General features: G+C 49.8%; 1 protein-coding gene across 5 annotated transcripts in view; it reads right to left on the reverse strand.

Moving 5' to 3' along the window:
• Positions 1-1,183: 1,183 nt before the first annotated feature.
• The window catches only part of KSR1 (kinase suppressor of ras 1), a 50,165-nt gene continuing 27,283 nt past the window's right edge, over positions 1,184-24,065 (reverse strand). Inside the window, exons 1-19 of one of the 5 annotated variants that reach the window (XM_041482618.1) lie at positions 21,648-21,965; positions 15,434-15,581; positions 14,122-14,548; positions 13,896-13,900; positions 12,102-12,162; positions 11,807-11,890; positions 11,201-11,262; positions 10,986-11,092; positions 10,545-10,713; positions 9,332-9,373; positions 8,734-8,788; positions 8,014-8,059; positions 7,523-7,902; positions 7,338-7,434; positions 6,955-7,088; positions 6,424-6,555; positions 6,021-6,156; positions 5,562-5,695; positions 1,184-3,236 (exon numbers count right to left, since the gene is read on the reverse strand). In XM_041482618.1, the coding sequence (XP_041338552.1) occupies positions 3,158-3,236; positions 5,562-5,695; positions 6,021-6,156; positions 6,424-6,555; positions 6,955-7,088; positions 7,338-7,434; positions 7,523-7,902; positions 8,014-8,059; positions 8,734-8,788; positions 9,332-9,373; positions 10,545-10,713; positions 10,986-11,092; positions 11,201-11,262; positions 11,807-11,890; positions 12,102-12,162; positions 13,896-13,900; positions 14,122-14,548; positions 15,434-15,581; positions 21,648-21,764 (2,415 nt within the window). In that variant the 5' untranslated portion in view covers positions 21,765-21,965 and the 3' untranslated portion in view covers positions 1,184-3,157. Of the gene's footprint in view, positions 3,237-3,257; positions 4,633-5,561; positions 5,696-6,020; positions 6,157-6,423; positions 6,556-6,575; positions 6,809-6,954; positions 7,089-7,337; positions 7,435-7,522; positions 7,903-8,013; positions 8,060-8,733; positions 8,789-9,331; positions 9,374-10,544; positions 10,714-10,985; positions 11,093-11,200; positions 11,263-11,806; positions 11,891-12,101; positions 12,163-13,895; positions 13,901-14,121; positions 14,549-15,433; positions 15,582-21,647; positions 21,966-24,065 lie in introns of those variants that run through there. The other 4 variants (XM_041482615.1, XM_041482617.1, XM_041482616.1 and 1 more) reach the window with 4 other exon arrangements.

Here is a 24,065-nt window from a genome sequence, read left to right on the forward strand (position 1 = left end):
GTGGTTTGGTTTGTTAAATGAAACACCTCTGCCCTTCAAGTATGATTGAGGATTAACTTTATTATTTCTTTATAAAAGACAACAAAGCTCAACTTATCTTAAGCTTTTTATTGTTTGCATGTAGATGTAGATAAGATGGATGGATGTAAAGCTGTGCTTTTATGATGCCCTGGCCCATTCCTGGCAGGATGGCACAAAGCTGCCGTTATTCCCAGCACAAAGCTGCTGGCAGCAGCAGAACCTTCCTGGGATTAATTAACACCCGGTAATTGCAGTTCCAGTGCGCAGAGCCGGGTCTCTGGCAGAGCTCTGCCCCTCTCTGCAGGTGGCAGGTGGTGACAGGACCTTGTGCAAAGGACAGAGAAGGTGCTGGGGGTCCCAGAACGGCCTCAGGTCCTTTTGGGAGGGAAGCAGCTTCTTCAACACTGCAGTGCTTCGAGAAAACTCCGTGCTGGTTTTATTACCCATTTAATAATGTCACTCATCATATCCGGGAGGGAAAACTTTGGTAAGTGCAAGGGACTTGTGCAGGGGGGATCACCTGGGGTCCCTCAGGGAATGGGCAGGGAGCAGAGGGCATGGAGGAGCTGCTGTGCTCGGGGGCTCCGTGGGACTCTGCTCCTCTTCTGGTTCAGCTACAAGTCAGTGGGAGGGAAAGGTCAAACCAGGACTCAGTAACACTTTATCCAGACCAAAGATTTATTCACTGAAAAGATTCCTACATATCCAGAATTCCAGTAGCATAGAATGCACTCTTTTTTCTCTTTTTTTTTTTTTTCTGGTTGCATAAACTAATACAGAAACTGTTGTTAATTCTAACAATTTGTAATTAATTTAATAGTAATTCTGGAAGACACTCAGTTCATAGAAAATATAAAAAAAAAATTTGTACTGTACAAAGTTTACATCACATTTGAAAAGAAAACGTGTCCATGTTCACCATGTTACGACCATTTACATTCACTACTGACATGTGGCTCCTGTAGCAGCATTGACACATTGTCACATTGACAGCTCCACCGGGGCAGGACGCGTGACACAACACAACCCAGGGGCTTGGCTTGGTGTGTGGGCTGTGCCCAGAGCCGGGCTGGGCCGGTGCCCCTGGCTGACCACACAAAAACCACCCCCAGACACACACCCCCAGACACACACCCACACAAAAACCACCCCCAGACACACACCCACACAAAAACCACCCCCAGACACACACCCACACAAACACCCCACGGCCGGTGTCGGGCTGCTCTGGGGCACAGCGGGAGCTTTGTGTCCCAGGGCAGCTCACGGGTGTCCCACACGGCACCCAGGTCAGGCTGGGTTCCAACCCCAATGCCCCCGTTAAGGGCAGCAATGAACAAACCCTGTGCCAGGACTGGGGCACGTCCCAGTGTCCCACACCCTGAGCCGGGGCACGGCAGGACACAAAGGGCCACAGGCAGGGCCTGCACGGGAGGGACCGAGCTCAGCCTTGGCTGCCAGGAGCCAGCGCCCTGCACAGCCCGGCCGTGATCCCACACTGAACGTTGGGCTGTCCCAGCTCTCGGGGCCTGCTTGACGCCCCCAAAAACAGAGTGAGGAGCACCCCGAGGTGCTGCTGCCCTCGACACCCACTGAGCTGAGGGCCGGTCTGCACCCAGCAGCAGCTCCTGCCCTCCCTCCCTAAGGCAGGAAGCCCCTGCAGGGCTCCAGCCGAGGGGCAGCACCTTTCTTCCCTGCTTTGGGTTTGTGTTGTGCTGCTCTTAATTAAGCAGCACTTTTGGGAAAATTTCTGCTTTAGGCTGCTGACACATGGTAGTGAGAAGAGCAGAGCCCCAGGGGGACAGGGATCAGGACAGCACTGCAGTGCCTGGCCATGCCAAACACATTTCTCTTTTTGATCTGAGACACATTTAAAAAGTCTTTGTCAACACTTGTAAGAGCTACAATGGACTGGCACACAGGACTGAGGCTCTCTGCTCAACAGAACTCAGGTTTTGTGCCCCTTAACTCCTCACACAAGGCAGCCAAACTGAGGGCTGCTGCTTTGCCTGCTCAGAGACGTGGGAGCTCCCCGAGCCTCGGGGTGATGTGGGGAAAGGGGAGCCTCTGCTAATGGGGCCTGCAGGTGGTTTCCAAGGGGATGATGCATCTGTCACCTCAGTGTGGTCACTGGCTGTCACCTCCATAACTTCCACACTGTGCACTGGAGGAGAGGGTTGGTTTTGGTTTTAAAAGTAACCTCTGAAACAAGTTTGAGGTGTTTGGGTCAGGCAGAACCTGACCCAGATATTGCCTTCTTGGTTACAAGATTTGTTATTATTAAAGGTTTTTTTTTCCTCAAAGCATCTGCTTTGGTCCTATGTTTCTCAAACAAGGAACTTGCAAGTTCAATCGTGGCCAGCAGTAGGCAGTGGCAACACTGTGTGTGTGTGTGCAGGGGCTCTGAAGGTCTGTGCATCAAGGCCTTAATTAATGCATTATTTAGGGACAGCTTTTCACTTGTCCTGTTTCTCTTGCCTTTCCCTGCATTCAAACTTGGGTCTGAACTTCAAAAGAAGAATTTGGTCGCTGTGCAGAGCTGTGGCAAGTCATGAGTTTATTTTTTAAGGCCAGCAATTCTTAATTCCTCTGGGATTGTATGAGAAGGAGCAGGTTTCAGTGTGAGTTCTGTGGAGAAGAGCACTGAGTCGCTAACAGAGCCAGCCCCCATGGCCAGACACTCCCCCTGCAGCAGCTCCATCCTGGTGAAGCTGAATTCAGGGAGACCCCGAGCTGGGGCAGCCCTGCTGGAACAATGGGTGCCTTGGGCAAGTCCCAGGGCAGCAGGCTGGCTCTGCCTTCAGGAGAGAGCTGACCTCAGGAGGAGCCACTCCTGCTCCACTGCCCTCAGGGCAGCGTGGCTCCTCCTGACCACGGACACAAGGAGGAACCAGAACAGCTCAGCTCTTTTTCAGTGCTGTTTGAGAATGGCTGTAGTTCAACTTGATTCACTGTTTATTATGTTTAAAAAAATATAGTTCACACAAAAGTATCATGTAAACATTGTTAAATAACTGCTGGTGCTCAGGCAGGACACGGGGCTGAGCTGATGGTCTTCAGTGGAGCAGCCAGGGAGGGTTTCTGGCGCTGTGTGGGAGCAGGAGCAGGCAGCCAGCATGGCCACAATGACACCGGGCTACAGCTTTGGGTTACTCGGCTCCAGGATTCCCAAGCCAAATCTTTCAAAACGCAGGACAACTTTGCTACTGTTAATGCTGCAGAGAGTGGGGAGGAGAGGAGAAGGGAGGGGGAAACAGTTACTGATGATTCCTCTTACAAAGCTACTGCCCTATCACAGGAGCTGAAATGAGTTTGGTTCTGCTCTCACATCACTTCAGATCACCCAAGAGATGCTCGAGTAATTCAGCAGCAAACACATGAAGTTATTCATGCAAACATTATCAGTGGGAAGAAACTGCACAATCTGATTTGCTATGGGGGAGGAGCAGGAAGTTTTCCCAGGTCTCTACCGTGGGTAGAAGCCTGACGCTGATTTTCAGTGGGCACTTGCTTCTCTTGAAGTAGAAGGGAAGGAAAAACTGACAGAATGTTCTTTGTAAGAGAAAGAGGAGTTTTGACAAGGTACATGAACAGGCTAAGAACCCCAAACAGGACAAACCCAAACCCATTTGCTCCTCTCAGCCTCTACACACATATAAAGGGGTCTCTCCCTTGCTCTCACACTGCTGGCAGAGCCAGAAGCACTTTCAGCTCAGAGCTTTCCTGAGCAGGCTCAGGGAATGATGTGGGAGCTTGTCCTCAGACAGCAGAGGCCCCTTGGTGGGTGCTCTCCTCTGTCCCTGTCCTCTCCCCTCCAGACCTTTTGTAGAAGGCACATGTTTGCTGTGGCAGCTGTGGCTCTGCCAAGGCCCTACACTGCTGCCCAGGGATGTAAACAGAAGCAAACCATAACATTCCAGGGCCTGGATCTGCACGGGGAGGAGCTGAAGGGCGCTCCTGCTTTCCTCCTCTCTTACACAGCCTTGTAGCTGACCCCAGCTGACCCAGGCGGACCTGCCCCGGACACTGCCCCAGCCTGGTTCTCAGTGGGCAAGGGCCCCTCAGCTGCTCCAAGCAGAGCAAGGACCATCCTTCTTTCCACTCCAGGACTGACCCTGGCCCCAGGGCTGGCTCTGTGCCCGAGGGAGAACCAGCCTGGCCTCAGCTCCTGCTGGTTTGCAGTGCAGGTGCTGTGGCAATGTCCCTGTCACCTGCAGAGACAGAGCTGCAGCCCTAAGGACACAGCCCCAGAGGGGCTGGGGGGCCTGGCAGGACTCGCAGCAGTTTGGGGACAGCCCTGAGCTGCGGGCAGGACAGCCCTGCCGTGGTGTGCACCTGGTCAGTGAGAGCGGGCCTGGCCCTTCCCAGAGGAGGTTCAGCAGCCGCTGCAGCCACGGGGGTCCCGCAGACAGGAGTGGTTATTGAAGCTACAGCCCACACCAAGCGAAAGGCGGAGAGGAGAACTCGGGTAAAGTGTTGATTATGTCCAGGGGTTAATTTCGTGGTTTGTTTTTGCTTTTTTAATGGAAGGTGATTGTCCAAGTTGCCGGTTAGGATACGACACATGGAAGCATGCAAGGTGGAGCCCGTTATTGCACCAGTAGCTACAACCTACAAAGAAATACGGGAGGGAAGGGAAAAAGACACCATGAGAGTTAGTTTTCAGTTATTTAAAGCAAGCCCTTGAGAACTACACACTGTACAGCTTTGAGCAGGCTGCAGCAGGGGTTAGTGCAGTGTGTGAAAGGATCTGGGTGAGGTGGGGGAGCTCCACTGCCCAGGGCATGTTCTTTGTGCAAGGGGGAGGCCAGAGTCTGGGGGAAGCCTTCTGCAGTTTAAAGTGTTGGACATCACCTGTGTGTCAGGGATCCAGTACAAATGGGAGGGAAACCACACAGGAGAAGTGGCAGAATTTTCAACCAAAACTCCAAAGCCCCCAAGCCCAGCAGAGACCAAACTGCCACCACAGTTCCTGTGTCAAGAGTTTGGGTGGTTCTGATCAGGTGTTGCAGGAAGAGGGTGAAGGATTATAGGAAGGGAAGGGGGGGTTAAACATCAGAAAAAAGAGAAAGTAAATACAAGCAGCTGAGGAGATGAAAAGAAACACTGAGCCAAGGACGTGGTGAATGGGCACTGGGCACAGATGTGCCTGTGGCCTCAAACCCATGCAGTCTGAACACTTCAGAGGGAAACAGTGGCCTGCTCCTGGGCCCTTCCCTTCCTCAGCCTGTACTGCCATTACCAGCACAGGGCCAGTTCTGACCACTCTGGGGTCAGCGTGGGCCCTTCCCAATGCTGTCGTGGATATTCTCTGACACAAACAGGGGAATCAGTCAGCTGCTGGAGAGGTGAATATGGTGAAGTAGGAAACTGTCTGAGGCTCATGGCTTAGTCACATCATTTCCCAGGAACTAGAGAAGCAGAGGAGCAGTGCTCCCACCCTGTCAGGTCTGACAGCCTCAGGAAAGCAAATAAAGCTCAGAAATGACCAGTCAGCAAATTGCATGGCATCAGTGCAGTGACCAGCAGCAGGTACTCACTCAGCAGACTTCCAGAAGTGCCCTGGGTGGGAGAGCCGGCGGTTCAGTTTTGGCAGTTTTTCAAGCATTTCCATGAGGACAGTGAAGCTGGGCCTCTCACTGAGGTCGAAGGCCCAGCAGGCCGAGAGGATTTCCTGCAGAGGACAGTGGTGGCTCATTATCTCAGCTCATGGGTCAACTGTGCAGACCAGAAAACTGTCTGAGCACGGGGATGTGTGTGAGCCCAGGCAGACACTGCTCACAGAGGGCCTGGACACTGCCAGAACCCAGGAGTGTCCCGTGCTGGGGATTTCACTGTGCTCCACAGTTACAGGCACAGGCTAAACCTGGTCTCCCATTCCCATCTGTTCTCTTTTTCCTGCCCTTTCTCTTTTGAGTTGAGTATAACAACTCTCTTGAAGCAGCCCCCCTCTCCCTGACCAACAGCTGTACGAGGGACTCCTGCAGTGAGGTACTTACATTGACCTCTTTGCCCAGGCTGACAGTGGCAAGGACTTGTCTCACTCCCTCTCCGCTGCCGATCTGCCAGATGAGAGCCTCTGCAGGCTGGGTCCTGAACGGCCACTCCCGGGCCTGCAGCTCGTACCACACGGTCCTGCAATGCCACAGACTGTCAGGCCTCTGCTGCTCCTGGCAGACAAAGTACCCAGTGCTGGCACAGTTCCAGCTGCTTCAGCTGAGCTCTGCGAGGTGCCTAAGGCCCTGCAGCAAACCCCTTCCACCCGTGACTTTTGGAACAGGTGAGGAAAATGTGTCCCAGGCTGGAATCCTGAGAGAAGGGGAGCACTGACTGGAAGGCTTAGGCCAGTAGCCAGTCTCCCTCAGCAAGCTCTCCTGGTACTCCTGGGTGTTCCTTTCTTACCCAAAGGCATAGATATCTGCAGCTTTGGAGAAAGGCAGCTTGTCTTCATCTTTCCCTGGGGCCATCTCACGGACAATCTCAGGGGCCAGGTAGCACAACCAGTCATGAGGCAGCTTCAGTTCATTCTCCCTCCTGAGTCCAAAAGAAAGAAGCAGGACTAAAACATCGGTGTGGAGGCCATATCTGTGCTGCACCTGATGCTTTGGCTTTATTTACTCCAATGTTTTTGGTGATGTTTTGTTTCTAATTTTCTTGCCATGTTAACAAATAAGCACATGTTAGCCTGACACTCACAGCTCCTTCCTGGGCTTAAGTCTGGTTTGTTCTGTGCTCTGAGTCTTAATCCAAACTCTCTAGCTGTGCTACTGCAGCTGTAGGAAGAACTCTGCTCAAAAGGAAAACAAAGTGAACATGCACAATGCAAAGTGAGTACTAATCCAATGGATGCTTCTCATGCACTGCAGGAAATGTTTCCCTGTTTGACCATTTGTCATTCCAGAGCTGGAACCAAGCACTGAAACCTCCACTTACCTTCCTTCCTGAACCACACCCGAAATTCCAAACAATCCAAAGTCGGTGATCACGACTTTCCCATTGTCATAGAAGACATTTTTGGATTTCAGATCCTTATGTACAATCCCCTTTGCGTGGAGATACCCCATGCCCTGCGAAACACAGCAGAGATGGAAATGTTTTTGGGGTTTTATTATTTCCAAGCATACTCTGCTTTCTAACACATTTCCCCTTCCTAACTCCAGTGTCAAGGGTTAGCTGTAACTGGGGGCAGGGCCCCTGGGGGACTTGTGCAGGAAGGTGTTGGGAGAGGCTGAGGGAGCAGCTCCCAGTCCCATGTGCAGCTCTGAGCTCTGGCTGAGGCCCTACCCAGTGGCTCCCTTGGCAGAACAAGCCCTTACCTTAATGATCTCCTGTGCTATCTGCCTGGTTTTGTTGATGTCCAGGGAGATCTTGGGGTCCCTCACAAACGAGTGCAGCGTCCTTCCTTTGCAGAAGCTACAGGAAATGTTTATATAGAAGAACACTATTAGCTAGCTCTACAATACCTATCTAGTAGAACTAATAGAAAGACCTCTCTCCTCACCTGGTAATGATTGCTAAGTGAGGGGGGTTCATGCAGGCTCCCATGAACAGCACCACGTTCTCATGCCGGGTCTGCCTGTAGTTCATCACCTCCTTCTTGAAGAGCTTGAGATGATCCTGGTTGTTGCCGTCGATCTCCAGCAGCCTGATGGCCACCTCCCCGTGCCACTTGCCCTTGTAGACCTTGCCCCAGCGGCCCTGGCCGATGGGGTCCCCCAGCTGGATCTGCTCGAAGGGGATGTCCCACTCCTGCAGGTACACGCTGGTCTGGCTGGGTTTGCGGTAGATCATCCCCTGCAGGTGCGGCCGCCGGTTGGGCAAATCTTCCACCTCGTCCTCGTCGTCCTCGGGCTCCGACTTACTCGCCTCTGGCTCCTCCACCTGCCCACAGCAAGGGAAGGGAAAGGTGTGCTCGCAGTCCCTCAGGGCTGGCAGAGCAGCCCAGCAGCACAGGCTGCTCCAGAGACCTCCGGGGCAAAGCAGCAGACCCACCTGTGCTTCCCGCGCGCCTCCGCCCGTGCCCGGCTGCTGGGCAGCGCTGCAACAGAAGCAGTGAAAACAACCTTTGGCATCACTGGGGAACGGGGCCCCTGCTGCCATCAGAGAGCAGAAGAAGCCAATACAGAACAGATCCTGACAGTTACAGAAGCAGAGAAAAATACAATTCCTGCTCCGTGTAAAAGGGAAGGACTCTAAGCTCACTTTGGCAAATGAGGGACAAAGACTTGGAAGTGATTCTTGATAATTAAGTGGCAGGAATTGATTTGGCAGTGGCATAGCTCTGTTAATACACTGTGTTCCAGGAAGAGATGCTCCCATTCCTACCCCTGAAACACCTGCAGTGGAGCAGCTGGCAATGCAGGCTGGAAGCTTTTCCATGCCCTGCAGTTGAGATCTTGAACGAGCTGTTTGCTTTCAGCCCAGTGTGCCATGCCCTTCAAGGTACAGAACTCCAACTGCTGTTTCATCTGACCCTTCACACAACCAGGACTAGATATTAAAGGCTTGGACTCCTTAGTGTGCCATTTAAAGTTAAGTGTCATATTCAGCTTTATAAAACTGGCAATACCAGCATCACCCTCACTGATTAAAGTTACCCTGGGAATTCTCAGGTGTTAAATCTGGTTTTGGCCATAACACAGCACTTCTGGGCTAACCTGAGGATTACCAGGTAAATGCTGTGCAAATGAAAGGATTTAAAACTCTACTTACTTAGTGTCTGCAGCAGTTTCTGGAAGTTGTGCTGTTTGTGCAGGACTGGGAATTTCTGGGAAAGTAGAAACAGTTATGATACATCTTCTACACTTCAATCTCCTGTAGACTGCAAGTTTTAATATTGCAATAGCAACTATTTGCTTCTTATTTAGGAATTATAAACTCAACCACAGACAAAGTGATTTTATACTTTTACTGACTTAAAACTATGCTCATCTCTCCTGTGCCTGCATGTTGGCTGAGCCCAGTCCTCTTCCATTTCCCCCACCTATCTGTAAAGTCCTTTTGGCCAGGCACAGAGCCACAAAAGTGAATCTTTAGAAAGGAGGAACATGGATGTGAAGAGAATCCCACATCAGGAAACAAATGTTCTACAGCTAAATATTCGAAGTTCCATCTCAATACATAAATCACATCACTACCTCAGATTAGGGGAGAGAGGCCTGAGTACACACTGAGATAAGAGAAAGTCTGGATTGTTTTAGACAGGTTTTTTAAAGCAGAATGATTGTTCTTGGGCAGCATGCAGAGGTTTACAAACAAGCTATGTTTTGGCAGAAGAAGTTGATTAGCAGAATTAAAACAATCAACTCACCTGGGAAGATAAATTGTTGTCTATGCTGAAGGTAGTAGGCAGCTTTTTAATTAATTGGGGTTTTGTAAAAAAGGAACAGCAAAAAAATACCAGGAGAAAAAAACAAAACAACACAAACAAGTTAGAGGATCATCAGTGAGTGCCTCATGTGCATTCAATGAATTAGTCCCAGGTCACTGCTGGGAACAGATTAGTGGATTATCAGCCTGCTGGGGGGAATTTCAGCACATGCATTTTGGGAGGGCCCTGACAGATGAAAGGTATCACACACAAGCTGTGCCTCCTCTCTCAAACAGCCTTGGATCCCCAGGGGTAGGAGCAAAGGGAGAGCCCAGGAACGTGCAAGGCAGGCCCACATCAGGTGTGATGTGATGTGCTCTCATGTCTCAGCTTTGCAGAGGTGCCCCCACAGAAGCTGAAGCTCATGAACCGTCTGCCTTTTGTATTTTTTCAGTGAATCTGAGCAGTTTGTCCCAATGCAAAAGTAGCTGCAGTGGAATCCTTACACTGAACTGCCTGTGGTCCTTTTTAGCAGGCTCAAACAGCAACTTGAACTCACAGGTCAGAAGGTGATGCAAAATTCAGCAGTGTTGAAGGCCAGATGTAGCAGCTACTGCGCACCATGTGACTTCAGGTCAAAGGAATTACATTATTCTCACTCTTTAGATCTTTGCCCTTGTCAGAGATACTTGCCCCTCTCAGCCCTGGTTGAAGCTGCACACTGGGGCTCTCAATCTATAGGGCATGAAGGGTAAACTTCTCTCCACCAGTCATGCTTGACAGTGGTTTAAAAGTTGGTGTTGATTGTGGGTTATATTTTGGAAGGCTCTGGTAAAGTAATTCATTCCAGTTCTCATTTTCACAGCCTGCTCCAGCAAGCACCTCCCTCCTGACTGAAAGCCCCTGGTGAGCACACATTGCAGGCAGCATGCATTGTACAGCACAAAGGGGAAAGGAGGAGAAAAAAAATAGCTTTTTTCTTCAGTCCTTTTCCAAAAAGGAAAAGGAGAAACGTTCCTCAATCATCTGTTTCCTGCAAAGATATCTTGCTGATACCCTTTAAGAATTTGTAAGGAAGACATTTTCATTTTATCAGATAATGAGATACACTTTTACACCTTGTTCAAGGCACAAGCATGTATTCAGAAACCTACAACTCCCCAGGAATTCCTGGTCAGCCTGTTGCAGAGGCTGCTGGCACAGAGGAGCTTACCTGGGAAGTTGAAGCGCCCGTCCCTCTGGCCCATGGGGGACGGGTTTGGGGGCGGCGTCGCACTGGGGGGGTTGGAAGACTGGAAAGGTGCTGGAGAAGATGGAGTGGATGAGGTTGTGGAAGAAGGATTACTGCTGGAGTCCAGGTGGTTTATTGCTGGTGGATGCTCCTGCAAAGCAGGGAAAGACACTTGTGAGAGAGCAGTAAGGAGAAAGGAGGAGCTCCCCTCAGTGTCTGCTGGACAACAGACAGAGGGAACTTGTTCCCAGGGTGATCGTGGCATTGCTTTGCTGAATAAGCACCTGGAGTCTGCACAACCCCTGTCTCACAGGGAGAAAATGTCTCATATCCAAGTCCTGCAAAGGGAAAGCTCTCACAACAAGCAGTGAGATCCAACCTCTCCCTACTGCAGCTCCCCAGGGACTCTGGACATGCTCCTACCTTTTTAGTTAGTGCTTTGGGGAGAGTTCCAAACTGGGGTTCTGTGGGTCTGTCTACTGGGTTATTGATATCAGACGGGACAGACTCTGTTCTTCTTATTTTTGTTACTGCAAAACAGGTTGGAGAAGGGAGAAAAAGATCTTTAATGAGACTTTTTATTCTTTCCATACCATCAATTATATTGAAGTGACAAGAATTTGTAGAAAATTACTTACTGGGAAGGAAGGATATTCTACAAGCAGGTGCTTCTTTAGTACATTTGTTGTGACATTTTAATCTGAAAGATAACCATTACATGTTAAATAGCAACTTGTTCTTTCCCAAAAAGAGGAAGCCTACCCTTAATTTGTAATTCTTATGCTAATCTCAGAAGGAGTTCTGGAATGCTCAGCCCCAGAGCAGCAGGCATTCGTATGGAGAATTCTATTAGGCTACTGAAACCACAAACATATCTTAGCATCTGATTTATTTTTTATGAAGTTACTAACTCTCAGCCAGCAACCATGAAGTAGTAAAACCTCAGTCCTCTGGACTAGCAAGCCTGAGAGAGAAACAAAAATTAATATTCTGGCTGTTATTTAGTGATCCAGCTCCCACTACAAGATTTGCCCAGGATGAGGTAGGAAGCCTGTGGCAGGGAAACAAATTTGGTTCATTCATATGTCAGGCTGCCAACTTCAAGTGTGGGTTGTGCCAGGTCAGAAGGACTGAAAAAATGATGCCACTGACAAAAGTGCACCACATCAAGAGATAAAGTCACTGCAGGCTGTGGTGAGTCCAGTTCCAGGCTGTTCTGAAGGAGACCATCCCCGTGTGCTCACCTGCAGTACTTACACTTCACCCCGAACATCATGCTTTTCTGGCACACTTGGCAAATCTGAGACAACCAGGACTTTGTAGAGAACCTTCCAGAGACAAGAGAGGGAAAACTGATGTCAGCTGGTGTCCAAGGGAAAATGAACATTTGTAGGCAACTGAACTTGACAGCTGAGACACCCAACCCAACTCCAAACCCATCTCAGAGTTCTGTGCCACATGGCCCTGCCTGGGCTGCTGGGCTCTGGCCCTGGCTGCTCACCTGTGAGCCACAGCCATGCCCAGTCCCTGGCTGCTCACCTGTGAGTCACAGCCAGGCCAAAGTCTCTTCGTACCGTCTGGGGGGATCCCTGGGAGAGCTCTGATGGACAACAAGACAAGAGGAGGGTTTAGGGAAGCATTGCTGACATGTGCCCACCACCTGCACAGAAAATGAGCAGTCACTGCCCCAGGCCAGCACCTCCAGCCATGAGGTGTCACAGGAGCACAGCTCAGACTGGTTTGCCCCCTGTGAAGTTGCTCTTGTATTTGTTTCCATATGATTGGATAAATCATGATGTTTTACATGTAGGGATTACAGAAGCCCATCTGATCAGTCTAAGCCATTCTTAAAGTGGAAAGTCAGACTTTACTCCTAATTGGTTTACTCCCAATTGGTTTACCACAAATGCCATCACCCAGTTTTCCTGCAGAATATTCTATTTCACTGAAAATTATCTCAATTTTCTAGACAGGGTCAGCATGACCCAGAATACAAACATACATGTTTCTTCACTTTCTGCTAAATGCAGAAAGGGAGATCTAGACTTCCAAATGCCAAACCAGCATGCCAGTGGTTAGGGCACATAACTTTCTGAAAACTCTCCAAAACTCAGAATTGTGGCATATTTCCTCAACGAAATCTCCAGAAATATTGCACATCTGAGGCAAACCCCAACGTGCAAGTGTCAGCACAGCAGCAGGGCTGGCTCAGAGCCAGTCTCCTCACTTGACCATAGATGGCACCACAGTCTTTTTTATCATTAGTCCAGGGAGCTCCCAAAGGCATCTGTGATCCCCAGCCTCTTGGAAAAGGCCGGAATGGCTAGCTGCTTTTCCAAGGAATGCTGCTGGCCTAGTGTGGCCATCCAAACAATCCCAGCACAGCAGTAAAGAAGGCTGTTAACATCGGGTCAGATGGTTAAATCCTCACTGAATGAATATCAACCAGTCTGGGATTGTCTGGGACTCGCAGAGCCCACAGCAGACACTTCACCCCAGCCTATAGGTCTATATGAAGAGGAGCACCAAAATCCTTCATTTCTGTTTGAATTTAGTCTAATGCCTTTTTCATTTATTGCACCAATTATTTCATTCTCCCCAGGGAAATGCTCAGATTTCTGCTGGCACTTTCATTTTACAATCTTTCTATTTCTGAAAGTAATTCCTGAGATTTTTGTTTTAAAGGGCATTAAATATATGTGCAGTGCTTGGACTTGCTTTTAATACTCAGATACTTTTGGACACTTTCCAAGCTGCTCCAATCTCTCTCCATTAGCTTCCAAGGTTACAGGTTGTGTCTGGGACACACCTCAGGATGGCCAGAACTCCCAGTGGCCCTGGAGAAACCCAGCCCTGCTCCTGCCAGCCATCACCCACATGAACAGACTCCTCAGCACAGAGGGAACAGCCCACATTCCAGCACATGCTGCAGCTTCCTCAGAAAGCTGCACACCAGTGCCTTAACTTCATTGCAGAGACACTGGGCAATGCATATCCAAAGCCACTAAATGGTTAGATGTGAAATTCCTGTACCAAGAGGCATCTGTGCCAGCTGCCTGAGGTCATAGGTAAGCACCCCCCTGGCTTTAACCCTTGAAACATCAGTACTCTTTTGCCTTGCTTGTGTCATCTTAGAAAATACCAGGTGCAACCAAGTAAAACCCTGCAGTTCTGTGGCAGGCCAAGCTCCTGCTCAGTTAACAGAAGCTCTGGGGTAGGAGGGCCCGTGGAGAACCTCCAGAGACTGCCCAGGGATGGCCAACAGGGAGCTGACAAGCACAGGTTCTTCTCTCTCAGCAAGGCACTGCAGACACCCCTGTGAGAACCTCTTACCGAACCTAGAAAGAAGAAAAGATATATTTTTTTAGGCACTGATACTCCTGTGACAGGTACACACTTTGCTAGAGCAGGAGCTGCTGCCTGCAGCATGTGCTGTCAGGTCTACAGCACCTCTGGCTTTGCACAGGCTCCTGAGGCTGCTGCACTGCCAGCATTTTCCTGCCCACATAGGGCAGCTTTGCCGGGGAGAGCCCCAGCTCCAGTCGGGCAGCAAACTCACTTTATTGGAGGAACTTCGTCGATCCTGTTGCCCAGCTGAGACTCGTGGGACTTGCTCCTGGTGAGGGTGGGGAAGTTGGGCAGCAGCTGGAACACCTTGCGGCAGGGGGGCGGCGGCGTCCGCGGCGGCTTCAGGCGGTGCCGGCGCTTGGGCTGCGGCGTGGCCGGGGGGGTGACGGTGATGCTGTGCGGGGTCCTGGGCCTGCCGGGCAGCACCAGCGGCTCCAGCAGGCTCTCTGCCGGGGGACACGGCCCGTGGCTCGGCGCGGGCGGCTCGCAGGGCAGGGCCGTGGAGGCGGGCGCGGAGCGCGGCTGCGGCTGGCCGGCCCGGGCCGGGGCACACGGGGGGCAGGCGGGGTCCGGCTGCGAGCAGGAGCTGTCCCGGCGCTCGGGCAGGGCCATCGGCACGTCGTCCCGCAGCTCCCCTCCTGTCCAACGGAGCAGCGTTAGTGCCGGCCCGCAGGGAGGGCACTGCGGGCACGGAGCCCGGGGCAGGGCTCGGGTGCCCGTTCCACCTGGCAGTGATCTCCCCTGAGCCTCAGCAGGGCCCCAGGCTGTGAAAACTCAGCACAGGGCCGGGTTTGAGCTTTGAGAGACATACACCCGGGGTTTTAAAAATGCCATTTGTTTCTAAGAGGTGAATGCCATAACTCCTGAGCAATGGCTGGTTTATACAGTGTGGATGGGAAATATTTGACAGCCTGGGACAAGACAGATTAGAAAAAAGGAAACATGAGACTGAGCTGTTTGCTGATTTTTTCCATTAACTAATCTTTACCATTTGCAAATGGATGAACTGTCATAATACCAACAGGAAACATCACCTTTCAGTGACAGATTGATAACTGCTACAAAGAAAGATGTGGTGCATGTGAGTACCAGTCTGCTGGGAGAGGCTCTTGTACAAACAGATTTTACAGTGCCTGTGGAAGTGCTAGGGAAAGGTTTCTCTCTGAGCTGGCAGTATTTTGGGGAAGGCATCACCTACAAGGAATCTGCTTGTGTTTAAGTAAGTCAAGGATGTGTACTGACCCACGGAGAATGGACTGGAGCATTAGACACAACTCTGAACCAAAAGGGCTAATAAGGATATAATCTACGGAGTAGGAGAGGATTCTAGATACATTTATTTCCATTTATTTATCTGACTTGATGTCCAAACCAAACCCAGCTGACAGCTCCAGACAGGTTTGATCAGTGCACATCGCAGAGCCACAGGCTGGTCACAGCACATCCCCAAGCAGTGTGTGCAGGGCAGCAGGGGGGCTGGGCTGCTGGGCACCACCGGCCCAGGAGGACAAGGCAGTCTGTACCTGACTCCGTCACCCTCCGCAGGCAGCTCAGCGCCCCGTTGAGCCTGGAGCACTCCTCGTCTCTGGCTCCACACCTCTTCATCGTTTCCTTCACCTTTGACTCATTCATTTCTAGTAAGGCATCCAGGGTCAGCTCCTCTGGTATTCTCTGCAGGAAAGCAAGAGACCCTTTTTGTGGCTCTCTGTGTATAATGAGTGTCACCTGCCTGTACTTGCAGCAGTGGCACTGTCTCACTGCCTGGGCTGACTCGTGGTTCACTCCTTTTGGCAGTGCCCCTCTCTGGCACGGCCAGCAGTGCCCACAGCTGCTCTGTCCCCTGCCTGGGGTGTGAGTGTGCTCTGCACTCCAGGACTGCTCATCCTCTGCTATTCCACTGAGGATTACAGGGGATCAAAATACTCCTCCCCTTGTGGGAAATTTTTGCAAAGCTACTAATGAAACTTAACTTTTTCATTAAAAAGAGGGTCAGAAATAAAACAGGTCTGAAACCTGAAAAAGAGTCAGATAAGGATGTTTGGCTTTTCAGTACTGAAGTGAACAGCAGAAACAGTGAGGAAAATTACTTCTTTATTTGAACAAAAAATAAATGTTTGGACAAAGACAATGGCCTCCTCCTCAAGCAGTTTTCCCTTCATCAGAGAACCAGCCTTACCCATATCCTGCCTGGAGAGATATCTGTGCAGAACTCCTTCTACATCTTAATACACCAAAGCCCCACAGTGATAAGGCTCAGATCAGGCAAACACAAAAGATACAAGAGCCTGGAAAACACAAAATGATCTGGTATTTCCTGACACAGAACTGAGCTGTGTCTCTCTCTCCTCCCCCATTCAAATGTTTCCAGTGTAAGTCTGCAGCAATTGTGGTTAATAAACAAAACCAGGATACTTAGCCCAGTTACCCAGGAATTTCCCTGTAAAGTTCTGCCTAAACAAACCTCCCTGTTGCCTATTCTCACAATGAGATCACAAATTTCACAATATTTGGCCTTTATCCTAAAGTTTCAGCTCCTGGAATCAAACTATATAAAAGGCTTTGAACTTTATTTGAAGGGGAAACTCAAAAGTGTGTCTCACTGCTTGGTGAAACAAAAAGCTTGGAATCCTCTAGTCCATAAACCCCACTTCTGACTCGAAAGCAAACGTGAATGTGTTGAATGTCCTTTAGCAATTGCATCTTTCCTAACCCAGACTCTTGCTTTGAGAGCTGACGCAGGACTTTCAGTTGTGACAGTGCCCAACAGCCCCAACCTTTGGAGCTCTGTAGGTGGCAACACAAAGAGTTTCCAATTTTAGTAACTGTGGCATGGAGCAAACAAAAAGAATAAATTAAGAAAGGGCAGAAGTCTAAGAAACACATCCTGTATCTTCTGTCACATGCCCTGAACTGGATGAAACACAAAACACAGCTGAGTCAAGGGGAGGCCAGGAATTTAAATGAGCAGTAAGCATGAAGCAGGACCACAGTTCAATGAAGTTTGGGTTGATTTTCTTTTTGTTCTCTAACTAATCTTTGCAGAATAACAAAAGCACAGACATCACAACTGATGCTGGGTATTATTCATTTTTCTGCACATCTGCACCACCAGAATGCAGGACATAAGACTGCAACAAAATCTTGTTCCTGAATGACTTGAAGAAAATTCAGAAAGAACAGAGACAGTGCAAAATCTGTCTCCTGGGACTCCTGCCCTGCTATCACACTCCAAAAAACAAAACTCTCAGGGATCCAGATGCTCAGAGCTGGACCTGTAATGTGTTTCCACGATTCCAGCACCCCAGCATGAAGGCAGCACAGTTTGCTCACACAGAGCCCCAGCTGAGCCAGGCTGGTAACACCAGAATTGCACCAAGTCTCTCTCACAGTCAGTGCTTTCCCCTGCACCCCTGGCAGCTCACAGCAGCAGCTTTGTTCTGCCCCACAGGAGCAGCCCCTCGGCCTCAGGGGACAGCAGCACTCTAAAGGGGACAGGGGCAAACAGGGATCAAGGTTTAGTGGAACATGGAGACAGCTTTTTACCCCAGCCCAGGTGCTCCTGGAGCCAGGAAGCCAATGGTGCTCTGTTAAGTACAAGAAAAAGCCAGTGTCTTACAAAAACATTTATCCTATTTCATACTGTTAGAGTAAGTGGGATTACAGTGATGCCATTTTTGAATTATCTTGAAACATTTCCTCACTCTCACCATTCTCCCCTAAGAAAATTCTCCCCTAAGAAAACAACACAGACTATGTAGCCCTTGCTGTAGGCAGGAGCATCACTCCAGATCCCAGCAGGAGCTCCCCAGTCCCATCACCCAGGACCCCCTCACTTCCCAAGCTTTCATGCACACATGTAACCAGGAACTGACCAGAGCTGTTAGTAAGTTAGCTGGTGAAGTGGAGGAAACCAAGGCTTCCTCAGGAGAGCAGAGCCTTCCCACCACAGCCAGGGGTAGCTGGAATGCAGCCCCAGCTGGTGGACTGGTGGCAGCATGGCTGGGGATCTGGTTTCTCAATGCCTGTTCTGTGGCAGGAACCAACCTTCAAGCTGGATCAAGGATTCAAGCCTTCCTGGTTGCAGAGAAAACAATTTTTTTTTAAGATTCCCAAGCTACTGAGCACTTCAGAAGTGTCAGGGCACTCTTCCTTTGCCCCATCCCTTTGGAGGACAGTCTCCCTCTGCCCAGAGCTGACTGGTCTGTGGTGGTCCCCACACCCCCAGCTCAGCTCTCATACAGACCCTGCTGGGGGGACTGCACCCACACACAGAGCCCAAGCTCCTCTTCTGCTCTGTAGTTTAATTTTAGAAAGACAGAATAGCAAGTTGTAGGAAAGTAGAAAGTACAGAAAAGGAGATTATATTTAAACAATCCCAATGACCTTGAGCTGGGAGAGCTCAGACTTTCTGAACCTGCTGCCAGCCCCCATGACACGCGACAAAAGAAATAAGCCTTCAAAGAGGGGGAGGGAGGGGAAGTAAGAGGCTTTCTTTAAACAGCCACTCATGTGCTGCACATATGTGGTGGCTTAATATAAAACTGGTCAACCTGATCCCTGTAAGATTGGCCTGCTCTGCCTTGGCTGTGTGTCACCCCCCAGGCAGTGTGACAGTGAGGAGGGTCACTAGTTCAGGGTGGCTCTCAAACAGGTTCTGCTGCTGCCCTGGCTCAGCTGCTGTGGGGGGAGAAGGGCCCCTGCTCAGGGACACGTCGGGGGCTCCAGCCCCTCAGTGCAGCTCTGGGCCCTTGCACAGGGCTTACTCCCACTCTTCAGCACTGATGGTGAGACATGTGGGTCCAGCTGACCTCTCTTTACCTGCTTCTTCAGTGGGTGCTGAGGCTTTTTTAAAAAAACAGCTTTAAAAATGCAGATTAAAGGCTTGCATTAGGACCAAGCCCAACACCACCTCCCTGGGCACACCTTGTCTTGACAGGGAGAGCTGCAAGATACTCAGACAGTACTCTACTAATAAGGTCAGATTTAAAAACAGAGAAAAAGCAGAAGACAGAATCTGCTTTCAATCTTCAGCACCTCATAACTGCCAGCAAAATCTAAAGCCTAACCATGCACTGCTCAGCAGAAGGGATGCTAAAAAGTCCAAAGCAGGAAATTATTCCTCTCTACAACAGGTAAGAGGACTTTTCCCTGAAGCCCTCCTGCTTATTAGACACAGACTTCACTTCATGGTGCACATGTCTGAAGAGAGAAAAGTGAGTACCAATGCATCCAAGGAGCCATCCAAGGGTCAGTCTCAATTAGTCTGGGTGAAGAGTTCACAACAGTCTTTAATCTTGTCTGGTGTCCAACTTAAATCCCTGAAACATGGCAAAAATGCTGGTATCTAACACAGTGGAGGGGTTATTTTTGGTAAAGATTCCACCCTGCAGATAAGCCTACGTAGCTAATGCTGCTGCAGGCACTGTGCAAAATCAGCCTGACCTGCTCCTCGACCCAGTAGCCACAGCTCCTCCTGTAAAGCTGGACAGTTGTCAAGGCCCCAAATGCCTCCTCTTAAATCAATACATTCCCTCTCCAATCATCCTCCCGTGAAGCAGCAGATGCTAGAAGAGAAAGCCCATTACATAAGGTGCTTAAATTCCCACTGATAGCTCTAAGCAAAGCATGTAAAGATGCTCTTAAGAACATCTTGTGCCTGCTAGTTGTTATTTTGTAGTGTTTTTCTGGTGCCCAGCAATGAAGGTACTGAAAAATTGCTGTATTATTAAATTCCTGGAGATTTTATGGGCATTCTGGAAAGCCTCTCACTTGAAATTTCCAGCTTGCATTAAGCTGTGAGCATAAACAGGCCATGGTTCCACCTAACATCACCCTCACTGTTCCACCTCACAGCAGAGGCTGGAGAGGAGCTGACAGGCTCAGGGCATTGTCCAGCTGGCTCTTTGGGGACAGGAGAGCTGCTGTCACTGCTCTTCTGTGGCAGACAGGTGTAGCAGTTGCAGATGCCTCGGGCTGACCTCAAGCCATGAAGGGTTCAGAGTGCCCAAAGCTGCAAGGGGCACCTGGAGCCCTTGGCAGGGAAGGGGAGCCCTGGCAGTGGTAGAGACAATCTTCCAGGAGCTGTTTACACTGGGGAGGGGCCTTCAGCTGGAACACTGAAGGAATTTTATAGCTCAAGGAAGCCTGCAGGACAGAATTAATTTGCATAGGCACAATTAGCACATCCAGGATCTCTGCTATCTGACCGGCCAGCCAGAGCTCCTGCTGCCAGACCCATGGAAATCCCCAGCAAACAGCCACGGTCCTCATGGCCTGTTCATGCAGATATGCTGACAGAAAAAGATGAGAGGATACAGCTGGGGAAACCTGATAGGCGTAGGCAGATCTGCCTCTTCTATCCCCCATCCAAAGGATGCAGTCACAAAAACCTTCACAACTCCTCCAATGACAGATCTGCTACGAGCTGGGCCACCCTGTGCAGACAGAACCCTCTGCCACGGGCTCACAGCAGCAGCCCCAGGCCCGTGGCTCACCCTTGGCAGGGACATTTTCCCAGGGGCAGCACGAGGCTCTGGGCAGACAATTCCTGCTCAAGGCATGAGCCCTTCCTGCTGTGCCCAGCCCTGCCCCTGCCTCGCTCAGCTCTGCAGCTCTCTGGCATCGATGCTGGCTGGGGATGGGCTTCACAGGCAGGCAGGAGTATCCCAGAAAAGGGTACAGTTGGGACTCAAATCTGCTCCCAAAAGGAACAGCCTCAAAGCAGCCCCAACCACTGCCCTGTTCCACCTGCTCCCAGTCTCCCTGGTGACACAGCCCTGCTGATGGACAGACCCGGGGCAGGATGTGCCCCTCCCTGTGCAGGACAGTTTCCCACTCTAAAAACAGCTTTCCAAGCTTGACTGACTGGCACCCCTGCTCCACAGCCAGCAGGGCTGGCCCAGACATGCTTCAGAAGATGATAAGGAGATTACTCTGTTCTTAAGTTAGTTTTTAAGACAGTGACAAGTTACATGTGGGAGCAAATACAATAGTTATGTTTCTGGGAAGCACAGTGATAAAGGCAGAGAAAATCGCTTTCTGGGCTGAAGAAAATAAGCCAACAGAATTCTTTTAGTCTCTTCTATTTGGCAGATATACTCCAAGCTGAGAACCCAGTAAATAGCAAGAGGCTTCTTCCATCAGCTCAGGCGTGGAGACAGCACTCTGTTCTCATCCTCCTTCCCTCCCACTGCCCTCCCAATTCCTGACGCCAACTCCCAAGGCAAGCAGGACAGTCCAGAGCAATGTATTTTTTTCTAGGACCGTTTCCAGAGCAACTTTTACCCATTGAAGATGACTACATAGCATGAACACACCTTCTGTCTGTAGGGCTCCTTGCCCTGTCTTTTCTAGGTCTCAGTTCAAATACCTCTTTGCTCACTTTCATCCCAGCATATTTAACCATTTGTACATAATTTTTGGCATTAAACTACACATACAATCGGTCTCTGGAATTAATCAATCTCTAGAACGGATCAGATTCTAGAACTCCTAAGCAAAAACAAGGACTCCAGCATTGCCTATAAGAATCAAACACTGAGTTACAGCACCACGTTAGCCCAGCTCCAGAGCAGAGCCCGCCACCACATTCTATGATAAAAAATCTGTCTGGCAACTGATTAACAGTAACAAAGCGACAGAAATGGCACGGGTTGGGGTGTGGGTTCCAAGTGTCCTTACCCCTCAGACTGTGCATTCCCAAAGAGGCTCCCAGACTGGGTGGCAGTGCCCACCTACCTGCAGGCCCGCGAGGTCGGCGCAGCCCAGCCCTCGCACCCGGCGCAGCGTCACCGGCTCGCTGCCGTCCGCGCTCTCGGCAGCTTTAGCTGTTGCCCAACGCCATAAACACTGCATTGTTATTGCTGTAATCTCCTCCAGAACTAAAGGATTTTACAGGCAGTCATTATTCTCGTTTTAAATATAGGTTTTCAAAGAAATAAAGGAGCCCAGCAATTATAATCACCAGAGCTTTCGAGCTTCACAATGTCTAGAGCAAGTCACTGAGCAAAAATAGTCTTCACTCAGGAGTAGAGGAGTCAGCAGATATTCTAAACTGGAGCTGCTGCTCTATTTCTGACAGGAGAGCCTGGGAGCTTCTGTGCTTCCCTGCATGGCAGCTTTATTTGGGAGAGGGCCGGGGGGAGTGAGGGGAGGGGAGGGGAGACAGAGAAACAGAGCATTGTTCCTCTCACCGCTGAGCTAAAGAACTCCTGCAATTAGGCTGCTTTTCAACAGTGTTATGTCACAGATTAGCACAGTCTTGAAAATACTGCCTCCAGTAGCACTAGAAATGCAAAGGGAATCAGGACCATTTAAAAAAGCAAAAACCCCATCAAGCCAGGCCTTTCTCCTGGTTTGTCCCTGACAGGCAGCAGGCACAGAGAGCCCTCCACTGCACCTCCTCCTGTGCCAGACCTGCTGTTCTGTTCAGCTCTCAGAGGTGCCCAGGGCAGGGCTCTGAGGCAGCTCTTCTGAGACTCCACAGGTACTTGGAAACCTCTCCAACTAGTTTCAGAGCCTAAAAGGCATAAGAAGAGAGGGCTGTGTGCCAGGTGACCACACTGTGACACTTGTGCAGTTTTCCTCCTCTCTACACCATTTTTTGGAATCCTTAAGAAGGAAATCCAGCATGCCTATTTCCATTTTACAGCGAGCTACAGTATCTGAGAGATGGGAAGCTGTTCCTAGTAGCAGATGGGAAGCTGTTCCTAGTAGTAGAGAGCCAGACCACTCGAGGGTGCCCATTTTCACAGCATGACCTGCTCAACCCTGTCTGCAAAGGCTCCTCCCCATCCTGTCACAGGCAGTGTGCATGAAGCAGGACACCACTAGATTTTGTAATAACTAACCTATTAAAGCTCCTTCTGTCAGTGATTTCCATTTTGAAAGCTTTCAGCTGAAATGCAGTTCAACATGCTGTATGAAATCTAAACAACAGCAGGAATGATCCCATGATACCTGAGACATTTCTGAAAGGTAACTCATCCCAGACAGCTCTCAGCACTGTGCTGATGTCAGTGTCCAACACCAACAGTGGCTGCATGGCTATTTTTTGAGCAGTGAAATAACAGGACTTAAAAAAAAAAGAAAAATCACTGCAAGAGCAGAGCACTTAGCTTATTAGCCCAGCTATTTCCACTTCCCCCAGCTCATAGCCTGTTCCAGCATGTCTACTCAGAAATTATTTTAATGACCCACAGGGTGTTGCAGTTCTGCTCTCCAGTTAATACAAGTGCTACAGAAGCTGCCTGCAGCTGCATGAAATGCATGCAGAACCCTTAAAAGATAACCATACATTTGGAATCCCAGAGGAATTCCAGTGCTCTGTACACTTACAGATCTGTCCCAGAAGGAAAAGAGTTCATTCAGTTGGACACTGCTTGGGAGGGGGCAGCAAGAGAGCACGAATCAAAATAATACAGATCTGGGAAATACATTCTGCCTTAGACCAAAGCCGAATTTGTTCACCCCTTTTAGTGACCACACATACAGAAGGGCAGTCTCAACCCTCTCTGCTTCCTGAATTAGCAGAATGTCACAGATTTGAACTGTCCACCTCCCCCCTCCCTTTTCTTCACCTCTTCCCCCCTCCTTTCTGTAGGCATCACAAAGGATTTATAAAAGAGCTACAAAGACATTCTTTTAGACTCAGGCAATTCCAGTAACCTTAGAAACCAATACTAGCTGGGAGCCTGGCAGTTTGGCCACAGCAACAGGCTGCTTTTGTCCTCTCATTGTCACTGCTGCACCTTTGGCTGTGTCACCCAAAACCTCGCTGGGCTGGAAGGCAACACCAGCACCACATTCAAAATGAACAGTAGGAAATAAAAGGAACAACTTGGTCCTGAACCCATACTGTTTCACCAGAGACCACTTAGTTACATCAGAACCAAGCTGGGATAACTTCCATGAAAATTTGTGGAATTTTTCAGCCAGGCAGATTCCTGCTGAGGTCAAAGAAAAATTTTGGTTGTTTAGCGATCAAAGGAAACTGAATGAGAACATCGTGACCTGGCCTGCAGAGGCAAAAATGGGAAAAAGAATAGAAAAAGCCTTTTCTGCCTTGTTTAGCCTGTCAGTGGACTGAGCTCTACGTGTGTGTGTGTGTGAGACTGTAACAATGGTCTGTTTTGGCTAATGCTGGACACAGAACAC

The sequence above is a fragment of the Pyrgilauda ruficollis genome, unplaced genomic scaffold, assembly GCF_017590135.1.
Source record: "Pyrgilauda ruficollis isolate IOZ18807 unplaced genomic scaffold, ASM1759013v1 scaffold59, whole genome shotgun sequence".
Taxonomy (NCBI): Eukaryota; Metazoa; Chordata; class Aves; order Passeriformes; family Passeridae; genus Pyrgilauda; species Pyrgilauda ruficollis.